At 55.2% G+C, this 20,592-nt stretch overlaps 2 protein-coding genes and 1 long non-coding RNA gene across 5 annotated transcripts; 1 reads left to right on the plus strand and 2 right to left on the minus strand.

Annotated features, from left to right (window-relative positions):
* Positions 1 to 2,955: 2,955 nt before the first annotated feature.
* Positions 2,956 to 10,405, minus strand: HAPLN4 (hyaluronan and proteoglycan link protein 4). Its single transcript, XM_023247830.2, has 5 exons — positions 9,434 to 10,405; positions 8,397 to 8,514; positions 7,739 to 8,101; positions 5,841 to 6,176; positions 2,956 to 5,483 (listed from the first exon to the last, which is right to left on the minus strand). Exons 1-5 carry the CDS (start codon positions 9,434 to 9,436, stop codon positions 5,092 to 5,094), a joined length of 1,212 nt encoding a protein of 403 aa, XP_023103598.1. The 5' UTR covers positions 9,437 to 10,405; the 3' UTR covers positions 2,956 to 5,091.
* LOC123382808 lies at positions 6,015 to 7,847 on the plus strand. Its single transcript, XR_006591794.1, has 3 exons — positions 6,015 to 6,130; positions 7,111 to 7,359; positions 7,706 to 7,847. It is a non-coding gene; the product is annotated as an uncharacterized LOC123382808 (long non-coding RNA).
* A 137-nt stretch (positions 10,406 to 10,542) lies between the features above and the next one.
* TM6SF2 (transmembrane 6 superfamily member 2) lies at positions 10,543 to 20,525 on the minus strand. 3 transcript variants are annotated; one of them, XM_045048904.1, is made up of 11 exons: positions 19,291 to 20,525; positions 17,757 to 17,913; positions 15,865 to 15,968; positions 15,358 to 15,425; positions 15,155 to 15,258; positions 14,679 to 14,761; positions 13,958 to 14,082; positions 13,665 to 13,766; positions 13,263 to 13,355; positions 12,202 to 12,321; positions 10,543 to 11,350 (listed from the first exon to the last, which is right to left on the minus strand). In XM_045048904.1, the coding sequence occupies exons 1-11, from the start codon at positions 19,373 to 19,375 to the stop codon at positions 11,069 to 11,071; spliced, it is 1,323 nt and encodes a 440-aa protein (XP_044904839.1). In that variant the 5' UTR covers positions 19,376 to 20,525; the 3' UTR covers positions 10,543 to 11,068. The 3 variants fall into 3 exon arrangements, with proteins under 3 accessions (XP_044904839.1, XP_044904842.1, XP_044904837.1); XM_045048907.1 differs by having other exon boundaries at positions 10,543 to 11,315; positions 15,328 to 15,425; XM_045048902.1 differs by having other exon boundaries at positions 15,328 to 15,425.
* Between the last annotated feature and the right edge of the window lie 67 nt (positions 20,526 to 20,592).

Below are 20,592 nucleotides of genomic sequence, written 5' to 3' on the forward strand. Positions count from 1 at the left end.
TCCATAGTGGCTGGAGTAGAGTGATAGAGGTTGATCGTAGGAGGAAATGAGGTCAGAGACACAGAGGATGGACTACTCAGGGCCATATGGGCTGTAGTGAGGAGTTTAGGCTTCATTCTAAAAGCAATACTGACAAAAACCAAAAAAAAAAAAAAAAAGCAAAACAAAAAACATAAACGAGGTCAAAAGGTAAATGCCAACTTGGAAACAAATTTTCAAATCAAAGATAAAAGACTTGTCTTAATATATAAAGAGCTCCTACAATTCAATAGGAAAAAAAGACTAATAATCCAATAGCCAAATAGGCAAAGGATGTGAATAACATGTTCACAGAAAAGGAAATACAGATGCTCTTAAACTACAACATATATTCAACAAAACAATACACATTTTGCAGGAACATCAGGATGAACAAAGAAGAGCATTTTTAAAAATTTTGCTCAATGTTTATTTATTTTTGAGAGAGAAAGAGAGAGCAAGTGGGGAAGGGGCAGAGAGAGAGGGAGACAGAATCCGAAGCAGGCTCCAGGCTTTGAGCTGTCAGCACAGAGCCCGACGTGGGGCTTGAACTCACAAGCCATGAGATCATGACCTTAGTTGAAGTCAGACGCATAACCGCCTGACCCACCCAGGCGCCCCAAGAAGAGCATATTTAAAAAGAGAATCAAATAAATCTAACAGGAGAGGAGGCTTGCACTGATCGACGATGACAGCATACCCAACCTGAGAATGATTTATGACTTCCTCAACCACCTGCACCTAACGTCAAAGTGGAGAATGTTTGTTCGGTTTCACACATAATAAGAGAATAGCCAGTGACAAGCACCATGAGATACCGTTTCTTATTTATCAGGTTCACTATGGTGAAAAGGGATAACACACAATGCTGATTAGGATGTGTGGAAAGAGGCGAGTACATCTATTACTGGTGGGGTATAAACTGGCCCCACCCCTAAGAGAAGGTGGAGACCACTATCGAAGTGGCAAATGTGACTCCTTGATTCAACAGCTCTTGATATCCTCTATCCTCCTCTGGTTATACTTGTGTGAGATGATGTGGGCACTTATTCACAGCAAAATAGGGGACTCTAAATGTCTGCCATTAGGAAGTGGGCTACAAAAATGCATCCAAACAATGAATAACCTGCCAACTTTCAAAAGGATATGGGGGTGGGGGATCTTTATACGGTGATGGAAACTATCTCAAATATATATTATTAAGTCAAAGAAGAATGACTTTAAAAGTATACATGGCACCAGAATGTTCATAGCAGCATTATTCACAGTTGCCAAAAGGTGGAAAAACCCAAATGTCCATTAACTCATGAACGAATAAACAAAATGTGGCATACACATACCACAGAATATTATTCAGCCATCAAAAGGAATAAGGTCTTGATTCACACTCAACATGAAGGAGACTCAAAAATATTATGCTGACTGAAGGAAGCTGGACACAAAAGGACATATATTATATGACTCTGTTCGTATGAAACATCAAGAACAGGCAAATCTAGGGGCGCCTGGCTGGCTCATTTGGTAGAGTGTGAAACTCTTGATCTTGGAGTTAGGAGTTTGAGCCCCAGATTGGGTGTAGAGAGTACTTAACATTTTTTTAAAAAATCAATTACAAAAATAGGCAAATCTCTGGAGATGGAAAGTTAAACAGTTGCCAGGGCAGGGGGGTAGGGAAGGGAGGAATGGGGAGTGTTTGTTTCATGACTATGGGGTTTTCTTTGGGGATGATAAAAATGTCTTGGAACTAGATAGAAATGATAGAACAGTGTGAATGTTGTGTAAATGCCATTTGTGTAAAAATAGGGGGGGAAATGCATATGCATATTTGTTTGAATGAACATAAAACATCTCCGGAAGGGCACATAAAAACTTTGGAGTTCTCTGGGAAGTGAACGGGGGTCTGTACGATGGGAAGGAGTGGTTTTTCTGAATATCTGGCGTCAGAAAGGGTTCTATCCAGTTTACCAACCCTTAGCTCTCCCTTAGGTGGGAGATGCAGCAACTCCAGTAGGAGGAAGGTCCCCCTGGTCGAATTGGTTTCTTAAAATCCCAGGACTCAGTCTCACCGTCAGCCTACCTCCCTAATCATCCCTGCACCAATCAGGGTTTCCCCGGGGAGGTGTGCCACCGCACTCATTGGCTGAACTGGGAGTGGGCGGTGTCAGCCCCTTAGACTCTCATTGTAGGAGTGGGGGTTAGAAAATTACATAGTCAAGGCAAAATAGGGAACTGGCACCGCGGAAGGGAGAAAGGAACCGCAACGGAAAAGGCGGGATGAAAGAAATCCCATGCACTCGTCCCTGGAAATACGCCTCTCACCATTCCCCCGTTCAAGGAAGCTAAGGCCAGCTGGAGCCCAAGGCTGTCTCACGAAGGGGCTGGACGCTGCCTTCAGATGAGTGGCTTGAGTCTCTTGGAGGGCTGTCACATCTGGTATTGAAGGATGAGCAGTTACACCGACCATCTCACTTCTACAGCCTAATCGGTTTTACACTTTGTTCTCTTTTCCCTCTGTCCGTATCCCAGAAACTGTCAGTGTTTCTCAGGCCACGATCCCACCCCTACTCCACCTCCGCACCAGGGAAAATTTGCAACCTCTCTGCCTTCCCGATACAAGAACTCTCCATCCAGTTTTGCACACTTGGGTGCCTGGGGGACTGAGAGGAACCACTGGGTTTGTCAACGACCCAGTCGGGACAGGGCTGTGAAGGGCCAGACACATGGGGGATGATGCAAGGAAGACAGTGAAGGCAGAATGGGGGAGTGGAGAGGTGGGGAAAATTGGAGAGTAGAGGTGGTCCTGAGGAATGAGGGTGATGCTTCTCAAGCAAATCATCATCACACACCCCCAGCTGGGAAATGTTTTGTCCACCCAAGTACATTTATGAAGTAATTACCCATCGGCTGCCTCATTTTCTCATTCATCCAAAAAACAAAACAAAACAACTTTTTTTTTATTGAGCCCCTGCTGTATGCTTTGCACTCACTGGGACCTCAGAACAGCTCTGGTACAGAGGAGGAAACAGGCTCAGGGGGGTTGTCACTTGGTCGCAGCGGCAGGATTTGAACCCAACCCACCTGATTCCACAACTCACGGATGGGTTTCCTCAAGATGGATGTGACAATAAGGGGGCCTGGGGTTCCAGGAGGGGCCTCAGTGCTATTCCACGGAAGACCTTGGATCTGGGGGCTCCCACAGCTGGGGTGGCTTTGTTCATGGGCCATCTCTCCCGAGCTGGCTCTCAACGCTGGGGGGAGTTTGGCTGGGTTCTGACCTCTTAGCACAAATTGTCCTTTAGAGCCTGTAGCTCCCTGTGGATTTTGAAGTGTAAAAAACATTCTGTCTCTCCTGTATCTCTAAGGAGTGAAACGTGGGGCAGGGGGCAGCTAGAGGAGAGAACTCAGTGAGAATGGAGATGTGGTCTCAGAGGGGAAGTGGGGAGCCCAGTGCTTGCACAGCATAAAGGGCTGGGGCTGCCAGACCTCTGGGGGTTGCAAGGGTGTCTCGTGCACAACTGTTGTCTGGGATATAGTTAGCGTGCAAACGGAGGAGTGTCCAGCAGCTCCAGAAGCCCAGCCATATCTGGAGATGCTGCCTGGGGCTGGGCCTCTCTGGTTAAGGAGCAGACATTAAATCCCGTGGGGTGCAGTTCCCACCCATGGTAAGAAGTTCCTGAGAGCTGGGAGGTTGGTTGTCATGGAGACGACGTTGCCGGTCTCTGTGGTGACAGTTTGATGGGGTGGGGCCCTGCTGACATGGGAAAGCCTAGGGGGACAGGTGTTCTGTCACCCCAAACACCAGAGTTTGGCTTCCATGGCAACCATTGTGGGGTTCAAGCAGCTTGGAGAGGGAGCTTGGATGGGGGGCAAAGAGCTGGGGTGCACCTGGGGAAAGGGCAGCCTGTTCTCATGGTGAAAACTGGAGAACTGAATGTTGGGACACTCTCAGGACAGTTCTGGGGGTAGGGGAGAGTGGTCTTCACGGCTGTTGGTAAGGATGGGGACTTTAAGAAGCAGAGTTGTAGCTCTCTGGTGTCCCGGAGGTGAGATGGGAAACGTGTGGTATCCATGGTTACAGCTGGAGGAGGGAGGCACTATCTCCATGGGTGTGACTGATGAGGGAAGGGCTATGTGACTAGGTTACAGGTAGAAGTTGGGCTGGTCGCCTTGGTAACATGGGAAGTGGGACAGCTTTCTCCACAGCTAGTGACACGGATCCTACGGATCCCTGGGCCCAGGGGATGGTCTCTTTGGTGACAGCCAGGAAAGAGGCCATCAAGTGGGAGCAGATTTGCTCCCTCCAAAGTCATACCTGAGGGGTGGGGCATGGCCGCCAGTCATGCGAGCCGGCTGGGGCATGTCAATCTGTTTTTGTGGTGACAGACGAGGCTGGTCTCCCCTGAAACTGGAGGAGCGGGGCTGTTCACAGTGACCGGGGAACGTGGCCTGTTATTCTGCAAACTTCGAGGACTCGCAGTGGAAGGGGGAAAGAATGGGAATACCTAATATCCAGGTCACCATAGGGAAGAGGACAGGAGCCCTGTCTCCATGTGACCACGGGGGCGTGATCACCTGGTGAACTCTGAGGTTTCTGTTTTCTATACATGTTGAGGGGGAGGGTTAAGGGATCAGTCTTCAGTCTCCAGGGAGATGCAGAGGGCCTGAGGCCAATCTCCAGATAATCCCGGGGGTCCAGCCTCCAGGAGACCGCGGGGGAGGGGGTGATTCTGTCTGTTTCCAAGTGACCTGGGGAGGCATTGCCAGTCTTCAGGAGACCTCAGCGTCTGTTGGCCTCCAGGGGTCTTCAGGGGGCATGCCCCATCTCCTGGAGAAAGTCGAAGGAGGAGGGGAAATCCACTATCCAGGAGAGGTGGGGGCTTGGTCAGTCTCCCGGGATTGGCCAGTCTATGGGGACCTCGGGGGCGCAGCCGGTGTTCAAAGACCACAGGAGGCCTGGTCAGCCTGCTACGCACCGCAGGGGGAGAGGCCAGTCTCCAGTCACGTGGTCTGTCTCCAAGAGACCGCAGAGCACTCGGCCAGCCGCCAAGCACCCCAGCCATCTGCGCCCAGGATCTAGACGCGCAGCGGGGTCCAAGCGGCGGGGTCGCGCGCGCCTCCGGCCCAGCCGCCACCGCCGGCCCAGCCCCAACCCCAGCCGCCTGGTGCGGGGTCTGGCGCGCCGGGTGCACGGTAGCAGTAGACGCCAAAGAGGCGGCGCGTGGCGTCGGGGAAGCCCAGGCTGCGCACGCCCGGCCGGCGGCCGCCGCAGCGCGCGCGCGGGTTCACGATGGGGTAGCGCGCGCTCCCGTCGGCCAGCCAGCCCGCGGTGCAGCGGTCCAGCAGCTGCAGTTTCCACGCGGCGAACAGCTGTCCCACCTTGGCCACGGCCGCGCCGCGCGCCGCGCACGCGCGCGCTGCTCCCGAGAAGGGTACAGGCCGCAGCGGCTTCAGGAAGAACACACGTCCTGCGGTGGAGTGGGGGAGAGTGGTTAAGGCCACTCCCGGGATCTGGCCTCCTAGGGTTTCAGGATGCTCCCCACCCCCTACGTGCCTGCAACCCAGGACCCCAGCCACAGACTTCAGGAACACCCCTTCCCCTGCATTCCTGGACCCCATTGGTTAGGGCAATGTTGATGCCAAGCGATGCTTGATTGCTGCGCCAGGGTAGTCCTAGGGGTGGGATATCCTGGCCCGGACCCAGGAGGGCCGGTGTGGATAGGAAGGGCGAAGGAGAGGAAACAGACGGTGGGAAAGATACAGGGAGGGGCGGGAGAGGCCCCCCTGAGGGCGGGGCTTCTTTCGTAGGGGCCAGACCTACGCACCCGGGAGGTTGGATGTAAAGCAGAAGGCGTCGTAGCGTTCCTCGGCGTTATGACGGTAGCCGTAGTTGCGCACGCCCCCGGAGGCAGCACCGCCGCCCGTCCCGGAGCTCCCGGCTCCGCCCAGGCCGCCGCAGGGCTCCCGGGGCTGGCTCACCGGGTACTGCACCGAGCCGTCGCGCAGCCAGCCTGCGTTGCACCAGTCCAGGCCGTCGCGCCAGGCCGCGTGCAGCTGCTCTGCGGATGCCAGGATGCCGTCCTGCTCAGCGCAGGCGCGCTGCGCCTCAATGAAGGTCAGCTTGTAACGGCCTCCACGGGGGTGGTAAGGGAAGACAACGCCTGGGAGGACGCATACGGTTCAGCTTGGGAATCTCAACACTCTCCTACCCACCCGACTTGTGGGGTGCTGCGTGACTCTTCAGCCTAGACCTTCCACTCCATCCCTCCACTCTGGCCTCAGACCTGAGGACACCCTTGCCAAGCTCACACTCCTAATGGTTCCCTTTGCCTTAAGTTTGGGGTTCACTTGACCCTCCCTCTTAAGATACTTAATCACGTCCACCCCCTTTACACCGCTGGAGACTTTTGCTTATGTTCTTTCCACTTTTTTCCACCTGCTGAACTCCTATTCGTCCTTCGAAACCCAGCTGCCGCCACCCTCCTCCCTTCAGTCATTAGTGCTCCTGACATTCTCTCAGCACTGGGAGCTTCCCTCTGGTCAAGCCCTGAGCCCATGAAGCTGGGGATATCTGTGTCCCGTGCTGACTCCCCCGCAGGGAGCCCCTGGAAGTATGACACTTGGCAAAGCATCTTTGATCCCCAGCATTGTCCAGGGCAGTTTCCACTGATTTCTCTTCCACCTTCAGTTCTTCTAACTTGTCCTTCACTGAACCCACAGTCAGCTCAGCTCAGCAGCATTCTGTGGTGTGTGTTTGAGGGGCAGACCTTGGAGGTGCCGATGCATCTCGCAGCAGATGAAGGGAGGAACAAACAGGGGTCAGAGAGAAGGCCTGGACCCTGACAGATGGAGGCTTGAGTCCTGGCTCTATCACTCATTTGCATGTGTCCTGGGCAAGGCTCTAACCTGAGTCAGCTGCCCATCTGCTGGTAATAGGATCTCCCTCAGAGTTTGGGGGAAAATTAAACAAGAGACTCCAGAGAGCTCTTCAAGCTCATGGCACATAGAGCTTCCAATAAAGGAGAGCTGCTGCTATTATTGTTATTTGCTATTGTTGGGAGGTTCAGCAAGTGAGGGCTCTGAAATTTCTCCTAGAGTCTTCCTGGGTGGACTGAGGAAGCAGAACCAGGTGGGAGGGAATTCTTCAGATAGAACGCCCACCTCGCAGCTCCACAGTCAGCCAATCAGAACATCCCATCTCCCGGCCACGGTAATTGGCTCATGGATGGACACATGACTCAAGCTGGGCCAATGAGGGACAACTCTGGGACTCTATCTAGCCCTGTTAGGAAATTAATTGCTGAGCTGAAAACCTGCCTGAGGAAAGCCCAGTCAGGGAAACAGGTGAGGAAGGGATGATTCCTGACATGGTGTGAGTGGATCTCCCTGGATCTAACTGTGCCTGGATTTCCCAAAGTCCTTACTATTGACACTTTAGATGGGATCATCCTTTGCAAGGGGGGCGGGGGGGAAGGGAAGGGAGTTGACCGTCGTGTGCATTGTAGGATGTATTGGAGCATCCCTGGCCTCTACCCACTAGCTGCCATCAGCAACCCCTTTCTAGACATTGCCAATGTGTCTGGGGAGCGAATTCACCCCAGATCAGAATCTTTACCCTACCCCTAAATTCCTTTAGGTCAACTTGATTTGGTTCCTATCCTTTGCAATATCTCCCACTCTCTTTCCTTAGAAACATGGTTCATCCTGTCCATGGGCTGGTTACCTTCGAGATCCAGCTTGACCATGCCAGTGTCATCTTCCAGCTCATTGGTGACCTCGCATTCATAGCGCCCATAATCCTGCAGCGTAACGTTTCGGAGAACCAAGGAGGCATCCCCAGGCCCATCACCCTGCAGCTCCGCTCGCCCGCGGTAGCTGCCAAATGCTCTGTGCTGGGGGCCCAGCGCCACGAAGACGTCGGCAAAGGCCAGCGGGTCCACCACCTTGGTCCACTTGAGGCGGACGCCGTCATGGTCGTGGGCGGCTGCCTCATAGTGGTAGCGGCAGGGCAAGACAATGGTGCCACCCCTGTGACTGACCACCTGCCCAGGCGCCGTCTGCACCACCACGGAGCCCGACTCACCCTCTGTGGGAGAGTCAAGCAGAGTTCAGAAGTGGTCCTAGGAAGCGGGGTGGGGAACCTGGGGAAGGGGATCCCAGGGAAGTGTTATGGGAAAAAGACCTGGGTGGAGGTCAGGAGATCCGAAGGTTAAAGGAGTTCAGGGAAGGGAACTGGAACTCAGAGGGGTAGGGGCGGGGGGGGGGGGGGGGGGGGGAATTCCCGCCATATGCCCTACCCCCTACATCCTCCCTGCACCCAGGCAATCACATTTGGCCATGGCTCCCGTGGGGCAAGACCCGCTTCTGCTGTCCAGACTCACCGAGCACGTGCACGACCTTCTTCCGGCCGCGCTGCGCCCCTGCGGGGGCCGTAAGCAGCAGGACTCCCCAGGCCGCGGCCCAGAGCGCGCCGGGACCGAGGGCCGCCCGAGCACACACCTGGGGGCATACGGCACTCAGTCCAGCCTCCTGGACTTTGCCTGTCGGAGGACTAGCCCCCGACCTTCCTTCCCCACCGCGAGGAATTCTCACATGCCCAGGTCCCCACCTCGGCCAGGGTCCCAGAGGAATCTTCCGAGGAGAAGGCTGGCAGACCCTCCCAGCCTCCACCCCCTAACCCGCGCACTCTCCCGGTACCTGACACTCTAGCTCCCACGCAAAGCGCACGCCCCTGGGCTCACCTGCCCTTAGTCCAGCGCAGGCCACCCGCCAGATCCCCTTCACCCCAACACTGGTGGCTCGGAGCCCCGCCCCCTTCTCTGGCCGGCCCAGGCCAGGATTGGGAGGGAGGGGGGAGGAGCTGGAGCAGCGGCAGCGGCAAGGTTATCCGTGCGCCAGGAGACTGCAGCAAAGCGGCAGGGGTGTGGGGGCGGCGGGGGAGGGGGTGCGAGGGGCAGAGGAAGAGAGAGGGAGAGGCTAAGAGGGCGAGGAGAAGAAAACGAGACAGAGAAAAGCAGGGGGAGATGGAGATAGAGAAGGAGAGGCAGAGGAGAGACCGCGGGAGGGAAAGAGACACAGAAGCTAAGGAAAGATGGAGAGACAGAGACTGAAGGGGAGAGAGGAAAGGGAGCAAGAGGAGAAGAGAGAAGGGGGACGCGGAGGTAGGGACTCAGAGTAAAAGAAAAGGGACCAGGAAGACAAAAAGAGGGAGGGAAAAGTAGGGAGAGGAGAGGGATATAAAAGAGGCAGAGTTCAAGGAACAGAGATACAAGAGGGTGAGAGACGGAGGGGACGGGAGAGGTGGAGCGGGGAGAGAGAGACTGAGAGGAGAAACACTGAGGGGCGTAGATTCAGACACAGAGCGAGACAGATTCCCAGAGAGGGACCTACCGGGCCCCGCGCCCGTGGCCCCACTCACCATCTTGCCCGTGCGGCCCCCGCCGAGCGGCCCCTACGCGCCGGGACTGCGCTCCCCGAACACCCAGGAAGGACTGGGCAAGTCCCTTCAGGCGGCGCAATCCCGGCGTCTGCCTGCAAGGGGAGGAGGGAGGCGGACGCGGGAGCGGGGAGGAGCTTTAAAGGGGACGCAGCGACACGCGCTCCGGGAAGAAACCAGGGGCGCAAGCCGAGGAAGGACCGCGCTGGACAGTGAGTTCAGGTCCACGTCGCCGATCCTGCTGGCTGGTCTTGGGCAGGCAGAGGAAACTCTGGGCCTCAGTTTAACTATCTCTAAAATGGAGGAGGGGGGCCTGATGGAGTCTTCCATGCAGGATGCCCAAGGTGAGCCGGGAGGGCTCAGTAACCTGCGAAAGGGGCTTGGCCTGCAGGCTTCAGTTTTCCCATTTGTCACTTGGCGGCCATCGCAGTGTCCTGGGCACCAAAAGGTTCTCACTCTGCGGAGTGGGGGCCCCACACGACAGTCACACACTCTGCAGAGGGAACTTGCAGCAACAGGTTCAAATCTGCCTCTGCCTCTCACCTGCTGTAGGACCTTGGAAGAGAGGCTTGGTGTCTCTGAGCCTCAGTTTCCTCCCACCTCTGGGAAACAGAGTGCTGGGTGGTTCTTTGGTGAAGATCCAATGGCTAGGAACACAATAGGTGCCTAAGAAATGTTGGTAGGGTCAGGGAACAGGGGAGTCTGATCAAGCCCGACCCACTCTGGGCCTGAGTCACCCCCAGAACCTGGCCCTTCACCCAAGTTCAAACCAGGAATGAAAATGAACCATTGAACCTGGAATAAAATGAGCCTTTTCCTCAACCCCTTGGCTGCCTCCTCAGCCTCAGTTTCCCCAAAATATGAACCAACCATACAGCAGAGGCAGGGTTATAGAGTCCATGATTGGATGGGCTAGGCCAGGGCTCTGTCCTTTAGCTCAGCTGCATCCAGGAGCCATGACCTCCGAACAGGACCTTTACCTCCTGCAGGCTCAGTTTCCCCATCTAGAATATATGGTAAGATCCAGCATGTACCACTTGAGGTTAGCCCTTGAAATGGTATACGGTAGGTGCTTAATAACTGTGCCACACTACTAGTAATTATAATTTATTGTCAGAACTTAGGTTTCAGATGCTTCTCTACTGATTGTGAACTCAGACAGAGTTTGACCTCTCTGAGCCTCAGTTTTCCCCATCTGGAAGATGGAGCTGTGCATACCAACCAGAGGCAGACTTCTGCTGTCCGGCTTCTCCAGCTCCTGATGGCCACGCTGGCAGTGATGGGTAGGCCCTCATGGGGTCTGAAAAGCAGGTCCCTGACCTCTGAATCCTGAAACACTCAGGCAGCAGCAATATTTGGGCATCAAAAGGTTTTTTACTAAAGGGTCCATGGGGTATGGTATGATGGGTAAATTCTGGGAGGCAGTAGAAGTGTCCTGTGGGATTGGGGTACCATGACAGCTGAGCATGTCTGTGGCCCGCTCTGTGGGAACACTTGGCCCTTGGGCCTCCCATCCTGTCCATTGGCCTGAAACCACCATGGCCAGGACCAAAGGCACCTGGAGATGTACTTTCTGCCTCTAAACAACCCAGCCCACCCTTCCCCAAGCAGGGCTTGCTAGGCATGTAAACAGAGTCCTGGGGAGTCCCCAGCCCTCTCAGTGCTGCTTCTTGTGGTGGGCCGGGGGGCCAGGGGGAGGGCGCAGGAAGAAGGCGGGCCACTGAAGGCAGCGGAAGGCCAGCAGGTGGGGGCCCAGCGCATACAGCAGGTTGCACCCGAAGAAGCAGGCCCAGGCGTCATCAGGCACACGGTAGGTGAAGGGCGTGCGCAGGTGCATGGAGGCACCCATGTGCGAGAACTGTGCCTAGTGGCCACACAGGGAGGGTGGATGTCAGGGGCCTGGAGAGAATAAGTCCTAGTATCATCAATACCCCACCCCAGGGAGCCCAGGCTGATGACCTGTTTCCCCTCTCCAGCCCATCTGTCTGCCTCTAAATATTCCTGCCCCTGCATGTACTGTCTGTCCTTGTCCATCTGTCTGTGAGCCTCTCCCCAGCTGTCTAACCAGAACCATCTCCACTCTTTTAAGTGGGCCCTGTTTCCCATCTCTCTGATCTGGGCCCGGCTCTTCCTCCTGCTCTTCCCTACCCCATTTCTGTCCCCGACACAAATCTGGTCCATTCTACCCCAGAGATGTCTTCCTAGTTACCCCTGCCCAGGCCTGGGCCCAGGCTTTATCACTTTCCATCAGAAACTCAGAAGCAAGCCCTCCAGCTCTGACTGCGCCCTCCACAGCTCAGACATATTCCATGGCTCCCCCAAGCTCAGAGTTGAAAGCCCGCAGCATCTAGCTGTCAAATTCTCTTGCCTCTGCCTTTAACCCATGTTGTGGCTCTACTAAACCACTATCCGCCTATGTGTTTTTATGCTCTTCCCATTCTTCAAATGCCCTTCCCTGCCTAGAGAACTCATACCCATACATCAAAGCCCAACCCCTATACTCACTCTTCTAGGAAATCTTCCCTCTCTGGAATCCCTCTCAGCCCCTATCCTTCCCTCTCTCTAGTTCTGACCCCATGGAGTTGGGACCCCATGGAGTGTATCTTAGGGTACCAAGCTGAGGGTGGGGCCTCTCAGAGTCTGTTCAGGGAGGGCAGAAGAGCATTTGATGGGTAGGCAGAAACTTTCTTCCCTACTGATCCACCCACACCTCCCCCTCCCCCCTTCCCCCCCCCCCCCCCCCACCTCACCTGGCCAACAGCTCCAGCAAACACCAAGGCCCAGTCAGGCAGCCAAGAACAGCCAGGGACAATGAGGGCATAGACAGCCAGGCCATAGAAGGGCAGCACATAGAACATATACACCAGCATCTAAGGGGCACACGACCAGGAGGATGAGCAGCTGCCCCAGCCAGGTCTCTTGAGACCCCCGAGGTAGAGACCCCAGGGAGGATCTGGCCAGCCTCGGATCCCACCCAGGCAGGACGGGGGCTCTCTGTGCTCCCAACCCTATGTACACTTTTCTCTATTTCCCTTGGGTATTCCCCCTGCCACATACATACACACACTGAGCCCACCCACATTACTCCGGAAGTGGCATGTGACCCTGGCCAACTGCAAAACTCCAGCCCCCTGGCCATAATGACCAGCGACAGAATGGACATGTTATTCAGTGATGATGGGCATGTGGGCCAATCAGGGCCTGCCTGAGACTTGTGCTTAAGCTCTGGGGAAATAAGAGCTCAGATTCTTCTGGGGTGGTTAAGTAGGGTGGATGGAGGCCTGGAGCTGCCCAAGGCTGACTCTGCAATCCCACAAAGTGACTACCAGGGAGTGGAGTCCATGCAAAGAAAACAGAGCCCAGAGAGAGTTGCCTTAGCTCCTAGGTCCAGCCATACTTGGAAGACCATATCTGTCTTCATTTTTGAAGACAGACATTTTTGGTAGGACAATGAATTTTTTTAACTTAAAAAAAAAAAAAAAAAAAAAAAATATATATATATATATATATATATATATATATATATTTTGAGATAGAGACAGCGTGAGAGGGGAAAGGGCAGAGAGAGAATCCCAAGCAAGCTCCACACTGCCAGCACAGAGCCCAACACGAGGCTCGAACCCATGAACTGTGAGATCATGCATGATCTGAGCCGAAACCAAGAGTCAGACACTCAACTGACTAAGCCACCCCGGCGCCCTGGTAGGACAATAAACTGGCTTGTGTTTGTGGTGCCTGCCTCAAAGAGGATTTGGTAGACCTCTATCCATGACAGGACCATATGGCCTTCTCCTCCCATCTGCCTTCTCACCTGCACCTTCGGATAGGCCACGGGGTCCCGTAGGTATGGCTCATACTGATAGATGTAGATAAAGCAGGCATCTGTGGGGCAGTCAAGCACCACCTGGGGCAGACAGGCAAACCAACAACCTATCTGAAACATTTTTCCCACAAGAAGCTTTCTCCACCCTCCCAGGCGGGTCCCGTACCCCTTGCTCTGGCCTCCCCTACCCTTGGCTTTTCACTTTGGCTGGGAAGGTTAAAGGGAGTGGGGCTTTGTCATGGAACACTCAGATCAGACTCGGTGAAGAACCTTCCTGGATGATGAGACAGGAGAGCAGTAGCCTCTTTGCACTGGGTAAAGGAACATGGTTGGGGAGGGGACAGGAAAGGGGGCTGGAGGTAGAAGAAAGGCTGGCCACTGCAGACTCACCAGGCCCCGGAAGAGGGTGAAGAACCCAGCAAGGGTGAGGTATATGACAAGGACCAGGTCAACCGGGCGTCGCAGGAGGCCCTTTCTTTGCTCCTCCTGTACCTGCCCCATGGGAGAGAGACAGTGTGAGAAGTCTGGTATCCAACAGGCACTCACTAAAGGCTCATCCCTTCTTTCCTAATGGCCAAGGAGATCCTTCCAAAGAGGGCATATTTTTGACCACAAGGAACTCTAATGGGGGGGGACACTGAGGTATGCTGGCACAGGGAACTGTCTGGGAGCAGGGCACTTACCATGTGAGGGATACAGCTGGTTGGTGCCCGGGACTGGCTGAAGACCCTCAGGCCAGCCCAGCATGGGACCAGCATATAGGGGATGGCCAGGAAGAAGGCAGGTCTGATCTCTGAGCTGTATTTACCTGTCATAGTAGGAGAGTGGGGGTGTCACTCAGTGAGGATCACCCAGACCTGCCCAGACCTGTAGGTGAATCACACCAGAGTCCCTAGATGGAACTAGTAATTCACAAATGCAATTTTTTTTCATTTTTTAAAATTTATTTTGAGAAAGAGAGAGAGAGAGAGCAGGGGAGGGGCAGAGACAGAGAGAGACAGAGAGACAATCCCAAGCAGTCTCCTGTGCTGCCAGTACAGAGCCTGATGTGGGGCTCGATCTCACGAACTGTGAGACCATGACCTGAGCTGAAGTCAAGAGCCAGACGCTTAACTGACTGCAAGCCACCCACACGCCCCACACAAATGCAATCTTTATTTAAGCTCTAACACCTCTGCCTCCCCAATGCTCATAAGATGATGTCTATGCTCCTTAGCCTGGCTTGCCTCAATTTACCTTCTGGGTATAGCCTCTATACTTGCTCCCTCTGGATACACCTTGGGTATCCCTCTGGTTCAGCCACTCCACATACTGGTCTGCCTCTCCCCTCTACCTATGAACCTTCAGGGTGCAGGATAGTGACCCAGCCCGAGGAGACAGGATCCCTCAAAGCCAAGTCCTTACCAAGGATGTTTCCTGGAAGAAATACCAGAATGCTCATGATGAAAGATCCCAGCCAGTACAGTCCAAGGTTCCGGTATCTCTTCCTGGGGTCAGGGACAGAGGGGTGACCAACAGATGCCTGTTCCCAAGTCTCAGAGCCCCAGCCAGAGCCCAGGGTCCACCCTGGGCTCCCCAACTCTGGGTCCCTCCCAGTTTTGTCCAGAACAGAAGGGACAGCAGGGAGATGAATGAAGGAATGAAGAGTCAGACTGTCTGTCCAAGGACAGAAGTGGCTGCCTAGGCACAGGGCAGTACAAGAGAAGAGAGCTGACTATAGCTTACACCTGTGACATTCCCTGGCCACTCCTGGCTGGAGCCCTAGAGAAGCCTCCTGATTTCCCCTACGCACACTTCTGGCTCCACTCAGGCTTGGGACCCCACCTGAGAACTTGACCTCCTTCTCATGGTCCAGGTGCCACTCCACCCACCCCATGCACCTTCTGTGGATGGCGCCAGCCATGGCCAGGTAGAGGAGGTAGTGAACGGTGCCATCCCAGTAGCAGATGAAGACTCCATGGGCAGTGCGCAAGTATGGCTCTCCCTGCAAGGGCAGGTAATGGGCTCAGATGGGCGACAGGGTAGGAGGCATCCCCAGCTGCCCGCTATGTACCTCCTTGGTAATGAACTCCATGAAGCCCACCATGTAGCCATCTTCCTGGAGAGCAATAAGGAGGTCCACCACCGAGGTGAAGGCGAAGATAGTGAACACTGTGGGAAGAGTGGGCGGGGCACAGCCTGGGTGTGGGAGAGGCCTGAGGCAGCTTTTCTGAGACCCAGATTCCAGGCAAGGATCCTTGTCCAAGACTGCTCCCAGTCACCACGCTCCACCGGTCACCTGACCCACAGCCCTGCCTCTTGAGGAGGCACAGTCCCTGCCTTTGGAAGTCCTCAGGTTGAGAAGGCACTGTCTCTGCCCTCAGGGGATCCCAAAGTGATGAGGAAGTCTTTCAGGGGCTCCCAGTCTGAGGGGAAGATACAGTCCTTCTCTGAAGAGCCCCAGGTCTGAAGGGGGTGGCCCTCTAAGGTTCCCCAACCACTGAGGGTTCTCCAGTCTCTGTGAGCTTCTCCAGTCTGATGGGAGCCCTTCAAGGACCCCCAGTCTGATGGAGGAGGCCCTTACTCACACAGTTCTCTCTGACTGACTCACCAGCATAGAGTGGGTCATAGTAGATATCACCAGGAGACAAGTTGTAGATAGCCAAGAAAAGCAGACCCAGGATCAGGGCACTCATCAATGCCACCCCCAGGGGGCTGTGGAGAGGGAAAACAAGTCAGAGAGGCCAGGCCCAGTGCTGAGGCCCCACCTCGCCCTGGTGAGGCCAAAAGCAGACTCTAGGAAGCTCAAAATGTTGAGGCTGAAGTATCTGTCCATCCAGGAATCGCTCATTCCCTGAAACTGCCCTTTCCCATTACTAGGCTGTTGCCTCAACTGTTTCCCCCTCCGGGAAACTCCTTCCAGAAGTCTCTTCCACTTGGCAAACTCTTACTCATCCTTCATAGCCTATCTTTCATGACTCCTCCTCCAGGAAACCCTCCTTGACTTCTTAGAAAGGATCATTGCCAAACTTAGGCCAAGTACAGGGTGGGCATCAGTCAATTCTTTGTTTAGGATGTTATTGTTAAGTAATCTCTACACCCAACATGGGGCTCGAACTCACAACCCTGAGATCAAGGGTCATGTGCTTTTCTGACTGAGCCAGCGAGGTGCCCCAACTCTTTCTGACTATACAATTCATCCTGTCACTTGCTGATATGTGTTTAACTCAATTTGCTGTCAGTCATTCAGTCCCACCAAGCCTCTCTGTGGCCAGACCCAGTGCCCAAGCCTGTCAGGTCTCTAAGTGCTCAGCCCAGTACACCTCACTCTCTGAAGCTCCAGACTCCTCCCAGCTAAAGTCCAAATACTTCCATCAACTCCACCCTACCCCTGCCCTGATCTGTCCCCATCAATCTGATAAGGCAGGTTGTGTAGATAATAGAAGCCATCTTTGGGCAGCCCCCAACACAAGTGGGCAGAGTCGGGGGTGGGAAGGCTATCCAGGGTCCCACACTCTCCCCTACACTCTCTCCAGACTCCTACCTTCTCATGGACCCCTCTGACACCTGACAATCCCCATCCTGGCCCCAACAATGACAATTATAGTAATCAGATAAGACCACACGATTTGTAATCCTTAACTGTAACTATGGGATGAGGTCTAGGATTATGTTCATTACACACTGAAGAAACTGAGGCTCCCAGAAACAACCTAGCTCGCCCAAGTTCCAGGGGGATAGAGCCAGGAATTTGTACCCAAGGAGCCAATCCCATAGTCAAGACTCCTTCTATCCCATGTCTTGAGTTGAGCTAGTTGAGCCCCTGGCTGAGGGGCTTGCAGATGTCTGGTACACAGTGGCAGGATCCACAGGGCTAGGGTCTAGGGTTAGGAGCCAAGGGAGGTCACAATACGTAGGGAAAACAGACTAAAGATAGGGTGGGCCAAACCTTAACAGAAAAAAGTCCCAAGCTTGAGATAGGCGATGGAGGGGCCATCTGGCAGGGGTGGTGGAACAGAACGCGCGTCCCTGTGTGCGTGTGTGTCAAGAGCTAGGTCATCAGGACCTTATCTGGGGCAATACTGTGACTGACTTTGGTGAGTCTGGAGCTGGGCACAGCCCTGGGAAAACCCCGGAAACCCTCCAAAACCCTGCCCTTTGGGGAGCTCTGCTTCTCAACCTTTCTCCCCAGGCCCTAAACGTCCCAGGAGCGCCCTCCACCCCCAACACACAGCCCCCTGCCGGGCAGAAAAAGGACTTCCGACTAGGTGAGGGTGTGGGGAGTTCTGCCCTAGCCCCCTGCCGGGCAGAAAAAGGACTTCGACTGGGTGAGGGTGTGGGGAGTTCTGCCCTAGGCCCCTTCCTCCAGGCCAGAGCTGCGCAGGGACGCTAGGTTGGGAGAGCCAGGCTAGCCGTCGCGCATCCTCTCTCCCGGCTACCACCAATCCGCCCTGGCCGCCCACCCCCGCCCCCGAGTCCGCCCTGGCCCCTCCCCTTACGCACTGCGAGAGCGCCGAGACGTAGTTGAGCGCATAGGACAAGGGGAGGGCGCCGAGCGACAGAGCGGCGGTCTTGCCGGCAAGCGGCGGGATGTCCATAGCAGCGGCGCCTGTACCCCGGCGCGGCCTCCTGGGCGCCCGTCTCTTCTGCAGTGGCGCGTCTGGGCGGGCAGAGGGAGGGGGGTGCCAGGGACCCGGCCGGTCCCGGCCCCGCCCTGCGCAAAGGTCGCCCCCCGCTGCGCCCTGGTCCCGCCGCAGTTCCTCTACCGCTCCGCTAGCTCCCGGGGAGCCTCTGAGGCCCCTCCTCCTTGAGGCGGCCCCTCTCCCCGCCCCTCTCTCGCTTCACCCTGGCTGGACTCAGCGCTCTTCTCAGCGGCCTTCCCAGCCGCCCAGCCTGTTTCTCTATAAAAAGGTAGAACACCATGTCTCCGGATTCTTCCGCTGTTGAGGCGCGGGTCTGCAACCTTGGGGCCCTGGGCCAGCAACTTCATTCTAAGAGAATTCTTTCTCCGGTCCTCCTTCTGCACTTCTGCATTTTCTGTCCCAGGGCACCAGTGTACCAACCTCGACCCCGAAGAGAAGTCTTTTTAATTCCACATTCCCTAGACCTTCCTCCCCCTAGGATCAAGTGGGCATTGCCCATATGCGCTAATGGAGGAACCTCAGTCGCTTGGACACAGAGTTCCCTTCAGAGCCCTTGGACTTGAGTGTTCACGCAGTGGCCACACACATTTAAGCACGTGTCCGGGTGTGAAGCTTTGACTGCATCTGGGGACTATCTCAAGGCAGGCAGCCAAGATCAAGGGTTGAGGGTCTCTTGAAGGACTCTCTGTGCTGTGTTCCATGTAGCGTGGGCACCTTGTGGGCAGCTGAGCCTGCGACCCTGCACAGTGGGTGGGGTCAAAGGGAGGGAGTCCAAAGGGTGTGTTTAGATTGGGTGTGGATTGCTCCAGTTTGGTGAGGAGTTTGGGAACAGTGTTTCTGGCAAGGAGAATAGATCAGGCCTGGGGCCGGTGTGTGGTGGAACAAGAGGGGAGAGCTGAGGTTCTGAACAGCCTACAGGAGGCTGGGGAAAATGTAAAAGGGTGTGGATGGGGGGTGCTCAGGATCAGGGAGAGGGCGGTACGGTGGGAGAGAGAATCAGGCAGCTTTGTCACTCCCTCCAACCAGCTTTGGACTCTTGCCCATGTGGTACTTGTGGCTTTGGAAACAGCAATAACTGCCCTTGGGGGAGCCCACAGTCTGTGGTTAGGGAATATTCTAACACTCACCCTTTTTCTACACAGCCCCTTGGCCTTATGCCAGCTGGGGCCCATCTCTGAACCTGCCACCAACCTGACAGCCTCCCTCCCTAGTTGTCTATTGCCCATGAAGTTCAGGTTCCTCTGGGTTGACCTGAGGCTCCAGTCTCCTTTCTGGGCTTTTCCCAACTCTAGCAGTACCAACACACACCCAGGCCTCTTTTCTGTCTGTAAGATGGACCCTCTAGCATTTCCTCACCCCTTAAAGCAGATTCCAGTGTCCCCTCCTCCAGGTACCTTCTCTGCCCAGGGTCCTTGCTGGGCTGATCCCCTGCAGGACCAGGGGTGTCTGGTCTAGCTGTCCAGCAACCTGGCCTTGCATCCGTGTCTGCAATGAGCCACCTACACAAGCACACTGAATTCAGAGGCCATCTCTTCCAACTCTCCACTTGCCTGGGAGCAAAGTCCGTGGGCTGAGTCTGGCAAGCCTCCCAGTCACTGAGAATTCAATTAAGGGGTGACCTTTACCTGGATGGCAAGGTGCCTGGGACTAATGCCTAGGGTCCCTATCCATGGAAACTTTGGCTCCCTAGAGCTACTCTTGTGCTCAAGCCCGGGGACTCCTGGGCAGCCTCCATGCATGGGAATGTCACCCCTTTGCCCTGCTCTGGGCTGTGTCCATGGAGGGGAGACAGGGTGGCATACATCATTCCAGCCTGGGCTCTGCTGTTGAGACTCCCAGTACCTGGACACTCCCACCCCTGCCCATTAAGACACTCCCCAGGCTGCCTCCATGACAGTTCCTCTTCGCAGCATTTATCAGTCTCAGGTTCACTGCCATGCCAGGGGGCAGATCCTATCCATTCAATCAGTGTTGTGTTTACTGAATGACAGAATGCAGGCTAGCCCAGAAGCCCAGCTCCAGCTAGAGTTTTCAGAGCCCATGAGCCCACATGGTGTTGAGCAGAACCCACTAGGGGCATGTGTGGGCATATGGGGGAGTTGTGGGGACCCCTCAGATCTCCAAGCCATAATACTTCAAGCAGGGCTCTCGGATTCCTGGGACCCCACCCAACCTTCTCACTCAGCAGCTGCAACTGAGGAAGAGCCCCAGGTGGTCTCGGCACAAATGGGACGTGCAGGCTCTGAAGATGTAGGCTGCATCTGCCCATAAAGCCACCTCCTGGGGCATGAGCCCCAGGGACTTAAGTGTCTACCCCAATGGCAGGACCCAGGGCAGCTGGGGCAGCCTAGGCTGCAGCTATCACAGGCTAGGCTTGCCGTGTGTGACTGTTGCAGGGAGGAGTCGTCGTCAGCGCCACCTGCTGGCAAGGTGACTGGCATAGGTGTGCCCTGGGTAGACATGCCTCACACTTCTAAGGTCTGGGCCCTGTCTAGGGACCCCTTCCAACGTCCTCCTGCAGCACAGTGCTACACTGGGATGCCCCTGATGTCTCTGGTCCAGGTGCAGCCAGCTCTTGTTTGGCCAGCCACCAGTCCCACTCAGGAGGTCCATGGACGCTCCCCTCAACTCTAACCCAGGATGATGGGGTGGGGGGAGGGAGGCCACAGGCAGACAGGGTCTAGGTGGTTTTCTCA

The sequence above is a fragment of the Felis catus genome, chromosome A2, assembly GCF_018350175.1.
Source record: "Felis catus isolate Fca126 chromosome A2, F.catus_Fca126_mat1.0, whole genome shotgun sequence".
NCBI classification, from domain to species: domain Eukaryota; kingdom Metazoa; phylum Chordata; class Mammalia; order Carnivora; family Felidae; genus Felis; species Felis catus.